Source organism: Notechis scutatus, chromosome 4 (genome assembly GCF_049901735.1).
Source record: "Notechis scutatus isolate UNSWTSFEM ecotype Mainland chromosome 4, rNotScu1.2, whole genome shotgun sequence".
Taxonomy (NCBI): Eukaryota; Metazoa; Chordata; class Lepidosauria; order Squamata; family Elapidae; genus Notechis; species Notechis scutatus.
In genome coordinates, this window is record NC_142012.1 from 8,578,740 (window position 1) to 8,596,035 (window position 17,296).

General features: G+C 44.9%; 1 protein-coding gene across 5 annotated transcripts in view; it reads right to left on the reverse strand.

Annotated features, from left to right (window-relative positions):
• SLC4A4 (solute carrier family 4 member 4) overlaps positions 1-17,296 on the reverse strand; it is a 200,505-nt gene that overhangs the window by 59,859 nt on the left and 123,350 nt on the right. For all 5 annotated transcript variants that reach the window (XM_087962725.1, XM_087962723.1, XM_087962727.1 and 2 more), the window contains 4 exons: positions 15,619-15,732; positions 14,154-14,328; positions 9,189-9,322; positions 7,386-7,657 (listed from right to left, as the gene is read on the reverse strand). In XM_087962725.1, the coding sequence (XP_087818851.1) occupies positions 7,386-7,657; positions 9,189-9,322; positions 14,154-14,328; positions 15,619-15,732 (695 nt within the window). The remainder of the gene's footprint in view (positions 1-7,385; positions 7,658-9,188; positions 9,323-14,153; positions 14,329-15,618; positions 15,733-17,296) is intronic.

The following is a 17,296-nucleotide window of genomic DNA, read 5'->3' on the forward strand; positions in this document are numbered from 1 at the left end:
TGGGGACTCTCAAGTTTCCTCTTTCTGCTATGTATTCTGTTCCTATGTAGAGGAACAGTGATTAATATGGTGTGTGTGTGTGTGTGTGTGTGTGTGTTGTGGCCTGTTGACCGTTGGTTGTTGACTCCTCCAGCAGCCAAATCAGAGGAGGAGGAGGCATGGGGGTCAGCATCAGGACAACCTGGGAGCTCCAAGGGGGAAGAGGGAATGGAGCTAGCAGAGAGAGAGAGAGAGAGAGAGAGAGAGAGAGAGAGAGAGAGAGAGAGAGAGAGAGAGAGAGAGAGAGAGAGAGAGAGAGAGAGAGACAGAGAGAGACAGAGAGAGACAGAGACAGAGAGAGAGACAGAGAGAGACAGAGACAGAGACAGAGAGACAGAAGCAGAGAGAGGTAGACAGAGAGAGACAGAGACAGAGACAGAGAGAGACAGAGAGAGACAGAGACAGAGACAAAGACAGAGACAGAGACAGAGAGACAGAAACAGAGAGAGATAGACAGAGAGAGAGAGACAGAGAGAGAGAGAGAGAGAGACAGAGACAGAGAGAGAGACAGAGAGAGAGACAGAGACAGAGAGAGAGACAGAGACAGAAACAGAGAGAGATAGACAGAGAGAGAGAGACAGAGAGAGACAGAGAGAGAGACAGAGACAGACAGAGAGACAGAGAGAGAGACAGAGACAGAGAGAGAGACAGAGACAGAAACAGAGAGAGATAGACAGAGAGAGAGAGAGACAGAGAGACAGAGAGACAGAGACAGAGAGAGAGACAGAGACAGAAACAGAGAGAGAGATAGACAGAGAGAGAGAGAGAGAGACGGAGAGACAGAGAAAGAGAGAGACAGAGACAGAGAGACAGAGATAGACAGAGAGACAGAGAAAGAGAAAGAGAAAGAGAGAGACAGAGGTGGAGCCTGGGCCGTCTTATCAGCCCTCAGATGGAGAGTCAACAGCCCCCAGGTCTGGAGGTGGCTGATGAGGAAGAGGAGGAACAGGTGGGCCCAGTGCCTGATGTGCGGATGCTTAGAAGGCAGAGGAGAGGAGAGCAGGGGAAATCTATGGGCCGGTCCTTGGGACGGAAGAGTCACCACTGCTAGCGAAGACCCACCCTAGCTCTGGGGATGAAAGGCAGGGGGCGGAGATGAATAGATGTGGCAGACAACTATTCATCTCCCGGCTGGACTTTGTTAGCTTGTGTTGAGACAGAAAATTTTTGCCGGGGCTGCCGGCATTCCTAATAAAGGGAAGTTTTGAGTTCACGTCAGAAGGTTTGTTGTGTTTGGGGAGCTGGGTCAGAACATTGTGTGCATGTATATATGCATGTATATATGTATGTGTATGTATGCATGTATATAGCATGAAAGAGTGCACAGAAGAGCAACAAAGATGATAAGAAGTTTGGAGATGAAACTGTAGGATGAATGGTCAAGGGAACTATCAAAGGGAAGGCTTAGGGGTGTCTTCTTGTAGTCAAGGGGCTGTCACAGAGAAGGGGGAGATTTATTCTCCAAAGCACCTGAGGGCAGGACAAGAAGAAACAGGTAGAAAGAGATATAACCTAGAATGAAGGAGGAATTTCCTGACAGTGAGAACAATTAATAAATGGAACAGCTTGGACAGTATAAGAACATAGTATAGACAGGATAGTATAAGAACTCCTGTCTTGAGCAGAAGGGTTGAATTAGAAGACCTCCAAGGTCCTTTCCTATCCTCTTTGATTCTATCATTCAAATGCTAGTGAGACTAGCCAAGCACCTTCACGCCATACTTCTCTGCTTGGTAGAACTATTAAGACTTCCATTAGTTTTTACGACGGCCTTCTTCATTTTATATTGCTTCTTTATTATATACAGCACGCTTGTAAAGTTGTAAGTTACTCTAGGGCAACCCCCGTCCATTCAGTTAAAGATTAACTGATTGAATGATTAAATCCCTTCTCTTTCTCTTTTTTAAAAAATCCTTAATGAGTTAAATAGTATAATCACGGAATGCTGGAGCTAGAAGAGGCCATAAAGTCAAGGCCGAGAATCCAAATTAAAATGTTCCCAGCGGGTGGCAGTCACTTGAATACACGCAGCATAGGGGAGACCATCTCTGTGTAACTGGTTTCAATGATATATTTTAGAATATCAGAAGGATATTAGACAGGGCTTCAGAGGGGTCCTGTCATGCCCTTGGTAGAGTTGGACTCTGAGGGAAAGGAGGAACAGCCGACAGGGAGTGGAGGTGTGGCTCCGGAGGTTGTGGAGGAGGCTGGGGAAGGGCAGAGGCTGGCTGGGCAGTCAGAGGAAGAACCAGGCCCATCCCCTCTTCATCCTAGGACATGCAGGGAGGAACGGAGAAGGAAACAACTTGGCTTATGAGAGAGGAAGTGGCCATGATCCCCACCATCAGTTGCAGCTGGGGAGATTAGTATATAAGAGAGACAATTACAACACAGCGTTGCCAGAAGCAAAGCATGTTTTCTTTTGGGCTGAAGTTATCTTGGTTGGCATCCTTCTAACAGACTGTGCCTTCTTATCTCCTTGAATTTGGTAATTACTTATCCTGGTCCATTGTGGAAATTCCTTCATTGTAGTTTGTTTGGTTTTTTATTTTACCTTTATCTGCTCATTAAGTTCGGACCGTATTGCTTTCTTTTGAAGACTATTTTTGAATTAGTTTTATCCCCAACTGAGAATTATTGAACAGTGGGACCAAGTTGGAGGCATTAAAGGACATATATTTATATTTTGGATTTTGTAACATTTGTGTTACACTCCAAGTCATCATAAGTCCCATATTCTTCTACTGGAGTAAACAAGAGCAAGAGTTCGCAAATAATTCCAACAGGGAATAGGGACACTATAAAGTGAATTTGTGGTGTTCTGCTTAGGATTATTATATTTGGGGGGTGCTTTGGACATACAAGTAGAGCTCAACTCATGGCCACAGCTGAGCCCAAAATTTATGTTGCTAAGTGAGGCATTTGTTAAGTGAGTTTCCCTGACCTTTCTTCCCACAGTCGTTAAGTGAATCATGGCAGTTGTAAAGTTAGTGACATGGTTGTTAAGTGTAGTTGGCTTCCCCCATTGACTTTGCTCATCAGAAGGTCGTAAAAGGGGATCGCATGACCCTGGGACACTGCAACTGTCATAAATACGAGTTGGCTGCCAACTGTCTGAATTTTGATCAGGTAACTGTGGAGGTGCTGCAATGGTTGCAAGTGTGAAAAATGGTCATGTCTCTTTTTTCAGTGATGTCATAACTTTGAACAGTCACTAAATGAACTGTTGTAAGTTGAGGACTACCTGTACTGAAAGCAGCTTGAGGTGCTTGCTGTTTCTTGGCCGAGGGAGCCAGCGTTGTCTGAAGCCACCATGCTTCAGTAGTCATGTGGCCAGCTTGACCAAGGTGCATAGAACGTTGTTACTTTCCCACCGAAGTGGTACCTATTTATCTACTCGTGTTTGCATGTTTTCCAACTGCCAGATGGGCTGGAGCTGAGGCAAGTAGTGGGAGCTCACCCTGTGATATGGCGCCTGGGTGTCGAACCTGGGCTATCAGCTTTCCAGCTGACGAGCTCAACATTTTTAACCACTGAGCAAGGCAATCCTCAGCTTACAACAGTTCACTTAGCGACCTTTCAAAGTTACAACGGCACTGAAAAAGTGACTTAGGACCATTTTTCACAGTTACGACGTTTCCAGCATCCCCATGATGGATTGTAATCAAAATTCAAATGCTTGGGAACTGACTCGCATTTTTTTTTTGCTGTGTCCCAAGATCATGTGGTTCCCCTTTGCAAATTTCAGACAGTCCATGGGGAAGCCAGATTCACTTAACAACCCAGGTTACTAACCTATCCACTGTGGTGATTCACTTAACAACAGAGGCAAGGAAAGTCATAAAACGGGGCAAAACTCACTTAACAAATGTCTCCCCTAACAACAGAAATGTTGGGATCAAATTGTGGCTGTAAGTCGAGGACTACCTGTATTATACATTCAAGCAAAACTTCTTCCTCTTAAGAATTCAGTGGCAGTTAAGAGTTTTTTTTCTCCTAGTCTTTTGTTCCACTTCAGACCTTCCATTTGAACGTAAGAGACTGGAAACAGCCATCTAGACCTTTGTTCTCAACCCAATTTGAGCGTGTCTTCAGACATATCCCTGGAAAAGGGGTCTCCAATCCCCAATTCTGCATACCTAAACAGAGTGAAGGTACAACCCTACAATCAGTGATTCATGGGGGTATATCATGGTTGGAAACCCACTTTGGTGACTCTTACCCTCTCCCTACATTCTTGTTGGCGTTCTACAAGACCACAAATTCTTCTGAAAACCTTCAAAAATAGATGCTGATAATGTTTCTACCCCACCCAGGGCTGGGCGTGCTGGGGGTTTGCAGGGGTTCGGGAAAGCTCCTAGCTAAGATTCTGTGCAGTTTGGAGGACCCCCAAATCCCACTCCTGGCTGGTCCCACCCCTCCCCCTCCCAGGAGTCCCCACGTGGCCCATTTTGGATGCAGGGAAGTGCAGGGCATGCACAGAGGCTCGGGGACACTGAGAAACGGGCCTCCCAGAAGTTTGGGAAGGCCAGAAATGGCCCCGTTTCTGGTTTCCAGAGAGCCTCCGGAGCCCGGGGAGGCTGTTTTCACCCTCCTGGAGGCTCAAGGAAAGCCTCTGGAGTCCGGGGAGGGCAAAAACGCCCCCACCCGGCGTGGTGCTGGAAGCCAACTGGGCCACGTCCACCATGGCCACACCCACCCAGCAACAGGGCAGAGAACCCGTTGCTAAATTTTTTGACCCCATCCCTAAACTGGGATTACCTCTGACTCTTTTTCTTCCAATGGGAAGAGAAAACGAATGGGACACACTGTTGAAAAAGACTTATCAAGCAGAAGAAGAAGAAAAACGAGGTGGGAAATATGCAATTTATACTTTCCGCTTCATAGAAACTAACAGAGGAGATATTGTGAAGTTAGATTAGAAACGGAATCCATCCTGGATGGTCAAAGCAGACGTGTGGCCCAACTGAGGTACCCCCAGAACGATCTGGAAGCAACTCACACATCTGAAAGCAACCAAGGTAAGAAAGGCTGGGTTTCAACTCAGAGTTTTACAACGACCTTTGCAACAACCTCTTCTGGGTCTAAGATTTCATTAGGAGCCATCCCAAAATGATATATTCAGTAGTGAGCAGTCTTCCTACATCTTCCTGGTGAGAAATCCTTCTTCGACATCTTCCAGGTGGACCTGAAGTCATTTGGAAGACTGTACGTGCCACCTTCGTATTTAAGGCGTAATTGAAAAGCATCCAGCAAAGGTCAACTTGGGCAAACAGGTAAGGTTCAGAACAGGATAACAACTCATCTTCCTTTTTGGCAGGAGACCAGATACTCAAGGTTTCTTTTTTTTTTTTCCTTTTACCTCTGCCAAAGTCTGATTCACCTCAACTTAACAGCCATTATCAGATCACCTGTGCAACGTTATTTAAATTTTGTTTTTGTTTTTTAGTCCTATGTTTTTCAGCCATAAGATTCATTGTAATGCTGAAAAGATGCCTTCTATGCCAACTTCAACTGTGGGTTTTTAAAATCTCTCTCTATAAAAGCGAAATACCACTCACGCATCATCACAAAATCTCCAGAACCGTAAAGCCTACAAACTTGAAATTTGGCACTCTTGGCTTCTAGGTGCTCGCTAAGAAAGGATTTTTCAAAATGACCATCAGAGCATCAGTATCTTATTATATATTTATTATTTTATAATATATTTAAATATATTTATATTTATTATTTTATTATATTTTATTAACACGCTCTGATGCTAAGGAATTCTACTCCCCTTCCCCACCTCAAAAGAAATCTGTTCCAAATGCAAAACACAAGCAGAGGAGAGGAGTTTCAGTTTCGGTTTTAGTCTCACAGAAGCCAACCAGCTTTAGTACAGAACAGATGAGCTAAGCCACGCCCAGGCTCCTTGCTGTCTCCTTCTTGCTCATACAGCAAATACTGTTTCTATTTCCAAACAGCCCTGAATTCTCTCACACACTGACAGGACGCTAGCCAGATGAATACCAATGGATGCTGGTCGGTAGAGGCACAATTTTTTCCCCTTACTTTCCTCCCCAAAAACTAAGCCTGACCACATAGTTTCATAGCAAAGCACAGGTATTGAGCTAGTTATAAATATTTTATGGTGTGCTGGTTGGCATGCTCCAGATTTCTGCGACTTCCAACTCCCACAATCCCCTCTCTATTCTTTCTCAGAGGAGACCTATTCATCCAATCACTGCCTCTGAATTACAATATAAATCTTCCTTTACTGTGAGACAATAAAGAGCAATTTTCTTATACTACAGGTCTATAGCTTCTTTTAGAGAGTTTATCTCAGGCCACAGGTACAGGTAGACCTCGAGTTATGAATGTAATGGAGCCTGCCCATTCCATTTGTAACCCAAGGATTTGTGGGAGTGAATCTCGTAACTTGAACAAAATCACTCCCTCCTTTCGCCCATGCATTCGCTAATTGAATGTGAGGCTCGTTAAGTGCACATTAGGTATTTCAGGGTGGGGGGGCCTACTGATGGAACAGGCCACCCGCCTAAGACCACCCAAGGCCTCCCGACCCCTGAAATACCTCATGCTCCCCACAATTGTTTCACCCCACCCACCCAACCTGCTGCGCAGGGTCACTTTTCTTGTGAAAATCTAGCAAGCAGCCTCCTCTCCAGCCTCTCAGCCATGTGGGCCCCTCTGCAGTTCCGTTTGGGCTTCCACTGGCCTCCCCCGGCCCATTGCAGGCCGAAATGGAGCTTCTGAGGGCTGGATCCATCCCCTGAAAGCTCCATTTTGGCCTGCAACAGGCAGGGGAAGGCCCACGGAGAGTCGAATGGAGCATCCAAGGGCCAGATCCGGCCCCTGGAAGCTTCATTTTGGCCTGCAACAGATGGGGGGAGGCCCGTGGAGAGCTGAACAGAGAGTGTCAGCAGGCTGGATCCGCATCTCAGAAGCTCCATTTCACGCGACAACCTGCCAGGTGAGGCCCACAAAGGCTCAGAAGGATGCATGTGGCTGAGAGGCTGGAGAGGAGACATCTTGCTAGATCTTCACAAGGTAAGTAACTTGGCGCGGCAGGTTGTGGGGAGAACAATTATGGGGAGCAAACTTCCGAGTGGCGAATACGCACAAGGCCACAATTAGCTATTGGGGGCAAAACTCACCCTCCTGGTCCCACAAATCTAACGGAACAAGGATGAACATTTGGTACCCGAAGCTTTTGTCTGGAGGGATGACAGCCTGAGACTTCAAAACAGGGAAGCAAGAAATCACGGTTTTGTTAGAATTTAATAAAATAATTATTTATTAAGAATTCACCCTTCAAACAAAGAAATAATGTTTTCCACCCTTACCTGGATCTGGTGGTTCGCAGGTACAGGAATAAAGCGTAATATCATTCACTTTAAAATGGGAATTAATGGGATAATAATCGGCGAGTTTGATCATCTTCTTGAAGGCATCATAGATGAAGATGAAGCTGATCAGAGAAGAGAAGCCTTCTTCTGTGAACCGGGTGAAGTACTGAACTAAGAAGCTAGCATCGGTAGCAACCAAGATCAAACACAGGAAGGCTGACCACAAGCCGATCCAGAGACGAAACTCCATATAATCAAAGCCATGGTCTCTGCAAAGGAAGAAATCAAGTGAAATTGAAAATAAAGATGATGAAAGAGAGGGAAATAGCACACAACTACTTAAATGGTAATACAGGTAGTTGCTTGACTTGCAACCTTTCGTTTAGTGACTGTTCGAATTTATTTATTTATTTTATTTTATTTTATTTGTCAATCGCTTACAGGATAATAGGTATAAGAATAAACATGAGTAAGAATACAGGAAATAGGTACGAATAAATGGGGACAATTGGATAGGGATGGTAGGCACGATTGTGCACTTATGCACGCCCCTTACAGACCTCGTAGGAATGGGTATTCTCTCCCATTCTCTCCCTTTCTCTCCTTCCTTCCTTCCCCTTCCCTGTTCTCCTTCCTTTCCCTTTCCTTCCTTCTTTCCTTCCTTCTTTTATTTTTTATTTGATTTACTTTATTTGTCAATTGCTTACAAGATAATAGGTATAAATATAAACATGAGTAAGAATACAGGAAATAGGTACGAATAAATGGGGACAATAGGACAGGGAGGGTAGGCACGATGGTGCACTTATGCACGCCCCTTACAGACCTCTTAGGAATGGGGTGAGGTCTATAGTGGATAGTTTGAGGTTAAAGGAGTGGGGGTTAGAGGATGTAACAACAGAGTCAGGTAGTACATTCCAGGCATTGACCACTCTGTTGCTATTACTTTCTGCACTCAAGTTTGGAGCGGTTTACGTTGAATTTGTATCCGTTGTGTGCTCTTGTATTGTTGCGGTTGAAGCTGAAGTAGTCATTGACTGTCAGAACATTGCAGCAGATAATTTTGCTTAAGTCCAACCGTGGGCGGCGTAGTTCTATTGTTTTTCACACCACTGTTGCAGCGTGTCATCTGATCAAAATTCAGATGCTTTTCAAGAAGAGATTGGACCGCCATTTGTCAGAAATGGTGTAGGGTCTCCTGCTTGGGTGATGACAAGGGGGATTGGACTAGATGGCCTACAAGCTCCCTTCCAACTCTGTTAATCTGTTAAAAAAAAAAACCTGGTTCATATTTATCCAAAAGGTGCTTTTTCAAGAGGCAACTGGACTCTTTATTTTCCTTGAAGATGTTTCGCTTCTCATTCAAGAAGCTTCTTGGATGAGAAGCGAAGCATCTTCAAGGGGACAAAAAACCGGAGGAAGTCTCCAGCTGCCTCTTGAAAAAGCACCTTTGGGACAACCATGACCTGGATGGCTGAGCATCTCCATAGACATTTGGCTCATATTTATGACGGTTGCCGTGTCCCTGGGTCCTGTAATCACTTTTTGTGACCTTCTGACAAGCCAAGTCAATGGGGCAGCCAGATCCACTTGCTTAGCAATGGAAATGTGAGGTTCAATGCGGTCGTAAGTCAAGTATTTATTTATTTTGGGAAATAACTAGTCATTCCAGAATTGAGGTCCTTCAGAAGGGCAGGCTGGGAATCAAGGAACTGAGGACACTTCCAACAATAGGTTGCTACACATTTTTCTATCAGAAATCCCCATGGTATTACCAGCCTCTCTTCCTTTCAGACTTACTTGCTAAAGTTAAATAAAAGCCGTTCGAAGACCAAAACAGGTCCAGTGCTGCTCAGAATAGTAAGTGGCTGGCCAGCAAATAGACAAAAAACAGCTCCTGTAACGGCTGTGCCCAGAAAGCTTTCCAACACACCCTAGATGCAAACAAAAAACAAAAAAAACAAGCAAATACATCCATCCATATCATTAAATTCATTCCCACGCCATTGTTTTAAATACACAGCATGTCCCACCAGAGACAATTCTGGACCCCACGAAGCAAACTTCTTTTCCCATTCCTGGAAAGCAAAATCTGCAGGGTTATATGAGGTTCTCTGTTGTGACAGTGCAGTTTAGAGGATGAACAATAAATTAGTTTAAACAACAGGCTCTGCCTGGGCCTTAGCTCCTTCTTCTTCTTCTTCCTATTCCATTGGGATAAAAAACATAACACTTCAGCATGCACTCACAGAGCCGGTTGTTAAACTGGTTGCAGCCCACCACTGGCAGGAACTCAATCCAAAACAAGCGAACACCCTATCTCCCTTAAAGATTGAATGGTACTTTCATTTCCTTTCTGAAAGCTGCTCTTTTTATTGTCCCCCCCCCCCCATTTTTATCCTTGTAGTTATTTTAGGCTTTTATGATTCATATTTATTGTGTTTATTCAGTAGCCTCTGGGGCGTTTACATCAAAACTCAGGACCAGGACTCTGTAAATAAACAGATAAATCTAGCACTTGGTTCAAGACATTTAACATATTCCCTACTCAGAAAGAAGCCAGTTTTCTTGGAAGCACTAAACCTTGATTGAAGCCATCCCCACAAGCCAAAAACTACTTGTATCACTACTACCTAACATCCTTTCCATCCTCATGAGCCAAAACACTGGACGAGCAATAATAGTTTCTGCACCCCAAGTCCTTCTGAACCATTGCAGATCTGAACTTATTAGCACATAAAGAACAAAATACCAAGAACGCTAACACTGCTTCTCAGATAGACATTCTTATTTGCAGAGATAAAAAATAACAATAACACAAAAAAATACATCTCAGGAGTTAGTGGGACTGTGTTGTCCCACTAAATATAAATAATAATGGGCAGTTTGTTCTCCAGGGAAGAGGCACTAGCGTGAACAGAGGTTATCCAAGTAAGACAACAACAGTACTTCTTGATTGTGTAGATGACAACAGTAACAACAGTATTTCTTGATTGTGTAAGATGAGGTGGACTGGTTGATTTTGTGGTGTGGAGACAATATCTTGGTCTTTAACACCAGTAAGACCAAGGAGCTTATAGTGGACTATAGAAGGAATAGATCAGACATCCAGCCAGAGGTGGTATTCAATAGGTTCTGACCAGTTCTTAGAGAACCGGTAGCGGAAATTTTGAGTAGTTCGGAGAACCGGCCAATCCCACCTCTGACTGGCCCCACCCACATCTATTCCCTGCCTCCCATTGAGTCCCAGCTGATCGGCTGGCTCTTCTTTCATTGCCCTGCACAGGAGAAGGGAGCTGGAAAGCAGGTTAGTGGGGTGGGGAGGGAATGGGGATTTTGCAGTATCCTGCCACGCCCACCAAGCCACGCCCAAAGAACCAGTAGTAAAAAATGTTGAATCCCACCACTGCATCCGGCCCTTGCTTATCAATGGAGACCAAGTTTCTGTGTTACCATAAAAGAGGACCTGACCTGGGGTGCTCACCTTGCAGCCCTGGTCAAAAGGGCCCAGCAGAGATTATACTACCTGAGGCTCCTCAGGAATCAACAACTGGATGAAAAACTGCCGGTGATCTTCTACTGCTGCACCATAGAGAGTATCTTAACTTACTGCACCTCTGTATGGTTTGCCAATTGCACAGTGGCAGATAGGAAAGAAATCCAGAGGGTTAACATCATTGCCCAGAGGATCACGGGCTGCCCTCGCCCCTCTTTGGAAGAGTTTTATAACTCCTGCTGTCTTAAGAAAGTTCAAAACATTCTGAAAGATCTGTCTCATCCTGGGCACCCTTTTTTTTTTTTTTTAACTATGGTATTACCGTCTGCCAGATGGTAACTATTACCATCTGGCAGACGGTACAGGATAATAAAAACAAGGACAAATAGGTTGAAAAACAGCTTCTATCCCAGAACAGTAACTATATTGAATTCTACTGTATAGTGCAATATTAATGCAATATCAGGGGTTTTCAATTCAAGGATGGGTATTTGGGTTTTATTTTTATAGTTATAATGTACACTGTAGATGGCATTTAATTTCATTGTACAAGGTACAATGACAGTAAAGTAAAGTAAATAAAAACTAGCAGGGACTGTGTCTGATTTAGACTCCTATGTGAAAATATATTTTTGCACAATTCCCTTTGCATGTGTCTGCGGGACAAATCCAACCTCTAACCATGTGATTAAACAAGATAAAACTTCCATGTCTATATTATTGGTTGGAGCTCCGAGATTGGCAACTTGGTTGCAAACATTTTGTCCCCATTCGAAGAGACCTCTTCAGAGCGCTTCGGATTTTGTACAATCCAAAAAAATCTCCTCGAATGGGGACGAAACGTTTGCTACCAAATCACCAAGCTCAGAGCGCCAACCAACAACATAACTACCAACCTGAGCTATTAATATTCAAAGACATTTCAACTTCCAATCAACTAAAGGTCGCACAGCAATGTTGTACATCAACCAGTACTGTACAATGATTAAAATCTACCTGAAATCTACAGGATTAGTGCAGGAGTCTCCAACCTTGGCAACTTTAAGCCTGGCGGACTTTAACTCCCAGAATTCCCCAGCCAGCAAGGACTTACGACCACTTTTCAACCTTTTGACTCTTCCTGCATCCCCATGGTCCCCATCCAAAATTCAGAGGGTTGGCAAACCGATTCATATTTATGACGGTTGTAGTGTCCAGGGGGAATAACACAACCCCCTTTTGTGACCTTCTCGCAAGCAAAGTCAATGGGAAAACCCAATTCACTTAACAACCGGGCTACTAACTTAACAACTGCAGGGAATCACAACTGTGACAAGAAAGGTCATAAGATGGGGAAAAATTTACGATTGTTTCACTTAGCAATAGAAGTTTTGGGCCCAATTATGGTCATAAGTTGAGGATTATCTGTATTGCAGGCAAACTCTACCCACAGCCTGGAGTTTGATCCTGATGGGGCTCAAGGTTGACTCAGCCTTCCTTCCTTCCTTCCTTCCTTCCTTCCTTCCTTCCTTCCTTCCTTCCTCTTCCTTCCTTCCTTCCTTCTTCCTTCCTTCCTTCCCTTCCTTCCTTCCTTCCTCTTCCTTCCTTCCTTCCTTCCTTCCTTCCTTCCTCTCCTTCCTTCCTTCCTTCCTTCCTTCCCTTCCTTCCTTCCTTCCTTCCTTCCTTCCTTCCTTCTTCCTTCCTTCCTTCCTTCCTTCCTTCCTTCCTTCCTCCCGAGGTGGGTAAAATGAGAACCCAGATTGTTAGGGGCAATAGGCGGACTCTTAGAGAGAGCTGTCAAACACCATGAAGAGGGATATATGTCTAAAATGCTATTGCTATACTTTCCTTCTTCAAATAGCACTCTTAATAAGCCTGGATTGCAACTTCTATTAGCCTCACTCAGTTTTGCCAATCGTGAGAACCAAATTACTTTGGTAGCTTGAAAATTCTTTTGGCTTTTATGCACCAGAATAGCCTGAGCAAAAACAATGGTCCATTTGTCTACACTGACCATCAGCAGTTCCTGCTGGTTTTGTGATGGAGACTGAACCGGATTGCTCTCCCTGCAAAACATGTGCCTTAGCATTAAGATCATTTAAAATATAAAAGACAATTTCATAAGGCAGGAAGTTTGGGCATGTGGAGGACAGGTTTTCCTGTCGCTCCAGTTGGGAATTCAAATCATACGCCTGTAGACCATTCCAACGAGGCATGATAGCGGCCTTCCAATATTTGGAGGGCTGCCACAAAGAAGAGGGTGGTCAACCTATTTTCCAAAGCACCAGCAGACAACACAAGAAACAATGAATGGAAAGTAATCAAGGAGAGAAGCAACCTGGAATTAAGGAGAAACTTCCTCACAGGGAGGACAATCAAACAGTGGAACAGCTTGCCACCAGAAGTTGTGGGTGCCAGTGACATCTTCATTGCCCAGGAGGCACTTGAGGGGGCTCCTTTTGTGTCCCTGTTATTTTTTCCACACCAAGGTGGTACCTATTGGTCTGTTCGCATGGTAGGTGGCCTGTCGGCCGCTGGCCCCTCCAACAGCCGAATCAGAGGAGGAGGTGGCGGTGTGGGAGTCAAGGTCAGCATCAGAGTAACCTGAGAGCTCCGAGGGGGAAGAGGGAATGGAGCTGGCAGAGAGACAGAGGCAGAGCCTGGGCTGTCTGTCAGCCCTGAGATAGAGAGTCAACAGCCCCTAGGTCTGGAGATGGTTGATGAGGAAGAGGAGGAACAGCTGGGTCTAGTCCCTGTTGTGCCAATGTGCAGAAGGCAGAAGAGAGGAGAGCAGTGGAAATCTATAGGCCGGTCCTTGGAAAGGAAGAGCCACCGGTGCTAGCAAAGCCCCACACTAGCTCTGGGGATAAAAGGCAGGGGACAGAGATGAATAGGCGTGGCAGACAACTATTCATCTCCTGGCTGGACTTGTCAGCTTGCGGCAAGAGAGAAATGTTTTGCCGGGGCTGCTGGCGCTCCTATTAAAGGAATCTTTGAGTTAATTTCAGAGGGTTTGTTGTGTTGGGGAAACTGTTTTGTCACATTTGCATGCTTTCGAACTGCTTGGTTGGCTGGAGTTGGGACAAACTGATGGAAGCTCTTTCTGTCATGTGGCTTGGACTCTCGGGTTTCGAACTTCCGAGCAATGAAACTATTCAGTGGTCCTCTGACTCAGTTTCCTAACCGCGTGAATCATGGCAGCCCCACGCGGTGTGGGATGAGGCTTCAGGCCAAGGTGCGTTGCCCAATTCCATCCTGTTGCAATTGGCTTCTTCAAAACCGTGACTCACTTGCATGTTCTCTGTCGCATCTCCCAGCAGGCCTCCGAAAGTGATGGCGTTGGTTACCGTCGCCAGGTAAATGAAGAGGATAGCAGAGAGGGCTTGGATGTTGAAGGCATCATAGAAGTCGCTGGCAAAGAAAGGGGCCTTCCTCTTGATGTCTTTGATTAAACCCCCAAAAAATCTAAGAAGAAGAAGAGGAAGTATGTGATGACCCAGAGCGTAACACAAGCATAACAAAATCCAAAACGTAAATAAATGTCCTTTAATGCCTCCAACTTGGCCCCACTGTTCAATAATTCTCAGTTGGAGATAAAACTTACACAAAAAGAGTCTTCAAAAGAAAGCAATACAGTCCGAACTTAATGAGCAGATAGAGGTGAAATAAAAAACCAAAACAAACTACAATGAAGGAATTTCCACAACGGACCAGGATAAGTAATTACCAACTTCAAGGAGATAACAAGGCACAGTCTGTTGGAAGGACGCCAACCAAGATAACTTCAGCCCAAATAATACATGCTTTGCTTCTAGCAACACTGTGTTTTAACCGTCTCTCTTATATACTATTCTCCCCAGCTGCAACCAATGAGGGGGATCATGGCCGCTTCCTCTCTCATAAGCCAAGTTGTTTCCTTCTCCGTTCCTCCCTGTGTGTCCTAGGATGAAGAGGGGATGGGCCTGGTTCTTCCTCTGATTGCCCAGCCTGCCTCTGCCCTTCCCCAGCCTCCTCCACAACCTCCGGAGCCACATCTCCACTCCCTGTCGGCTGTTCCTCCTCTCCCTCAGAGTCTGACTCTAACAAGGGCATGACAAAGTGTCACAGTGACATTAGTCCACATGGTGAAGGAGAGCTTGGAAACAGCATCCCAAAACATAATTCGAGGGCTGTTCTAATGGCTTCCCCTGAGAAGGATGCGAGTATAAAACTATCTGAAGGAGGATTTTATTTTATTTTATTTTTAAAAATGATCATTTACAGGCAGTCCTTGATTTATGATTGCATCTGAGCCTAGAATTACAATCGTAAGGTATTACGGTCGGAAATCAAGGCGTCATGTCATCAGACCTGGGAGTTTTTGGGTAGCTTTTCGGCCACATTTGCTAAGCAAAGGCTGCAGTTTGCAAGTAAACACTATGCACATTAATTGTTTTCCCCAATGGGAAATTTGTTTGGTTTTTTGCTGGAAACTGGACATAAATGCTGGGTACCAGCATAAGATGTCACAAAAATCAGGGTCATGTGATCACAGGATGTTGCAAATGGAGGTGAAAGTCAACCAGTTGCCAAATGCCCAAAATGCAATCACATAACTGGGGATGTATGTGTGCAGTTATTGTAACTCCCAAAACAAATTGTACATAGTTCCAGGGAAGACTGTTGTAACTTCAAATGGTTGTTAAGCAACTGGTTGTAAGTCAAGGACGACCTGTGTAACACACGAGCAAAGATATATGATTTTTTGTCCCTTACTTGCCAGTTCGCTGCAATTCCTCACAATCCCCGTGTCCCCCTCCTCCATTTCCTCCCTCGTGAGGGGTATCTCCATTCATCTGGACATTCTCGCCACCTGCGTACAAGTTTTTCCTGGACGAACAGAAAAAGAACAGAACTGAATGTACACATTTGATGCAAACATCGCACAGGCACACAGGCACACAAACACAAATACCCAGACATGTGCAGGGGGTGAGAATCAAAAATCCCAGCAATCGGTTCGCTGCCCAGTTGCTGGATGGGCGTGGCCATGGTGGGCGTGGCCTACTGGAACTTCCGGGAGGGCCGTTTTTCGCCTTCCCATGGGTCGAGAGGCTTCCCCCGGGCCTCTGGGAGGGTGAAAATGGCCTCCCCCGGGTTCTGGAGGCCCTCCAGAAGCCGGAAACAGGCCTGTTTCTGGATTTCCGGAAGGCCCGTTTTCCCCCCTCCCAGAGCCTCCGTTGCAAACCCTGCACTTACCTCCATCGAAAATGGGCCGTATGGAAACTCCTGGGAGGGGAGGAGTCGGGTGGGCAGGGTGGGCGGGGCCAGCCAGTCGGTTCAAATACCGGTTCAGCAAACCAGATGCAAATTTAACATCCGGTTCACTCAAACCAGTCCAAACCGGTAGAATCCCACTCCTGGACATGTATGCTTAGCTTTCTGTAATCTTCAGAAATTACATTTGGTCTTAACCGGGGTGGGATTCTACAGGTTCGCACCTATTCATCAGAACCGGCTGTTAACATTCTAAGCAGTTTGGAGAACCGGTTGTTAGAAGAAATTACTGGCCTAATCCTGTAAGGAAGGCAGGAAGGAAACATTCTGGTGTTGCTTACAGAAACTGCCTCTCCGTTAACCCTTATTACATTCTTGGCAGGACTGGACTTCCTGTCTCAGGAACTTCTCTGGAGTTTTTTCCCCCTCCTTTGCTGGTACTTTGCTTGTGTGGAGTGACCATTCAAAGTTACAATGGCACTGAAAAAAGTGACTTATGACCCTTTTTCACACTTACGACTGTTGCAGCATCCCCACAGTCATGAGAGGCCAGGCGAGCAGCTGCGTGCCTCGATGTGAGTGATATTGAGTTGGCCACACCCAGCCAGTCACATGACCACCAAGCCATGCCCACCAACTAAGCCACACCCACAGAACCGGTTGTTAAAAAATTTGAATCCCACCCCTGATTAGTACTACCGCCCCAATTCACTGCATGAGATGGGCAGCTATGCAAATACTATTAACAATGTGAACTAACCTGTCCTGTGTAGAACACCAGGCTCAAGCAATTATACATTTTAGTCATGTTATTTTTAAAATGATCTAATTATGTTTAGCCCTCTCTGGCTGTTAATTCCCCTAACATTTGCCTTTTGATAAATGGTTTGTGAAAGAATAAAAATACTATTTAAAAAAAAAATTCCCTTTTTTTTTTTGCACTGATGATGTTACCTAGCTAGGTCGTGAAATGTCTGCAAGAAAACAATCAAACTCAGAGAGCACAAAGGACGCCTGAAAGTTGCCTTTTCCTTAATGTTTGGTTCACAGATTTTTTTTTTTAAAGAACTGGGATTTTGTAAATTGTATTACATGGTACAGAAATACTTTTAATATTTAAAAAAAAGGATACCACAAGCAGAAAGTCCACCTATGGTAAAGGACGGTGTTCTTAATC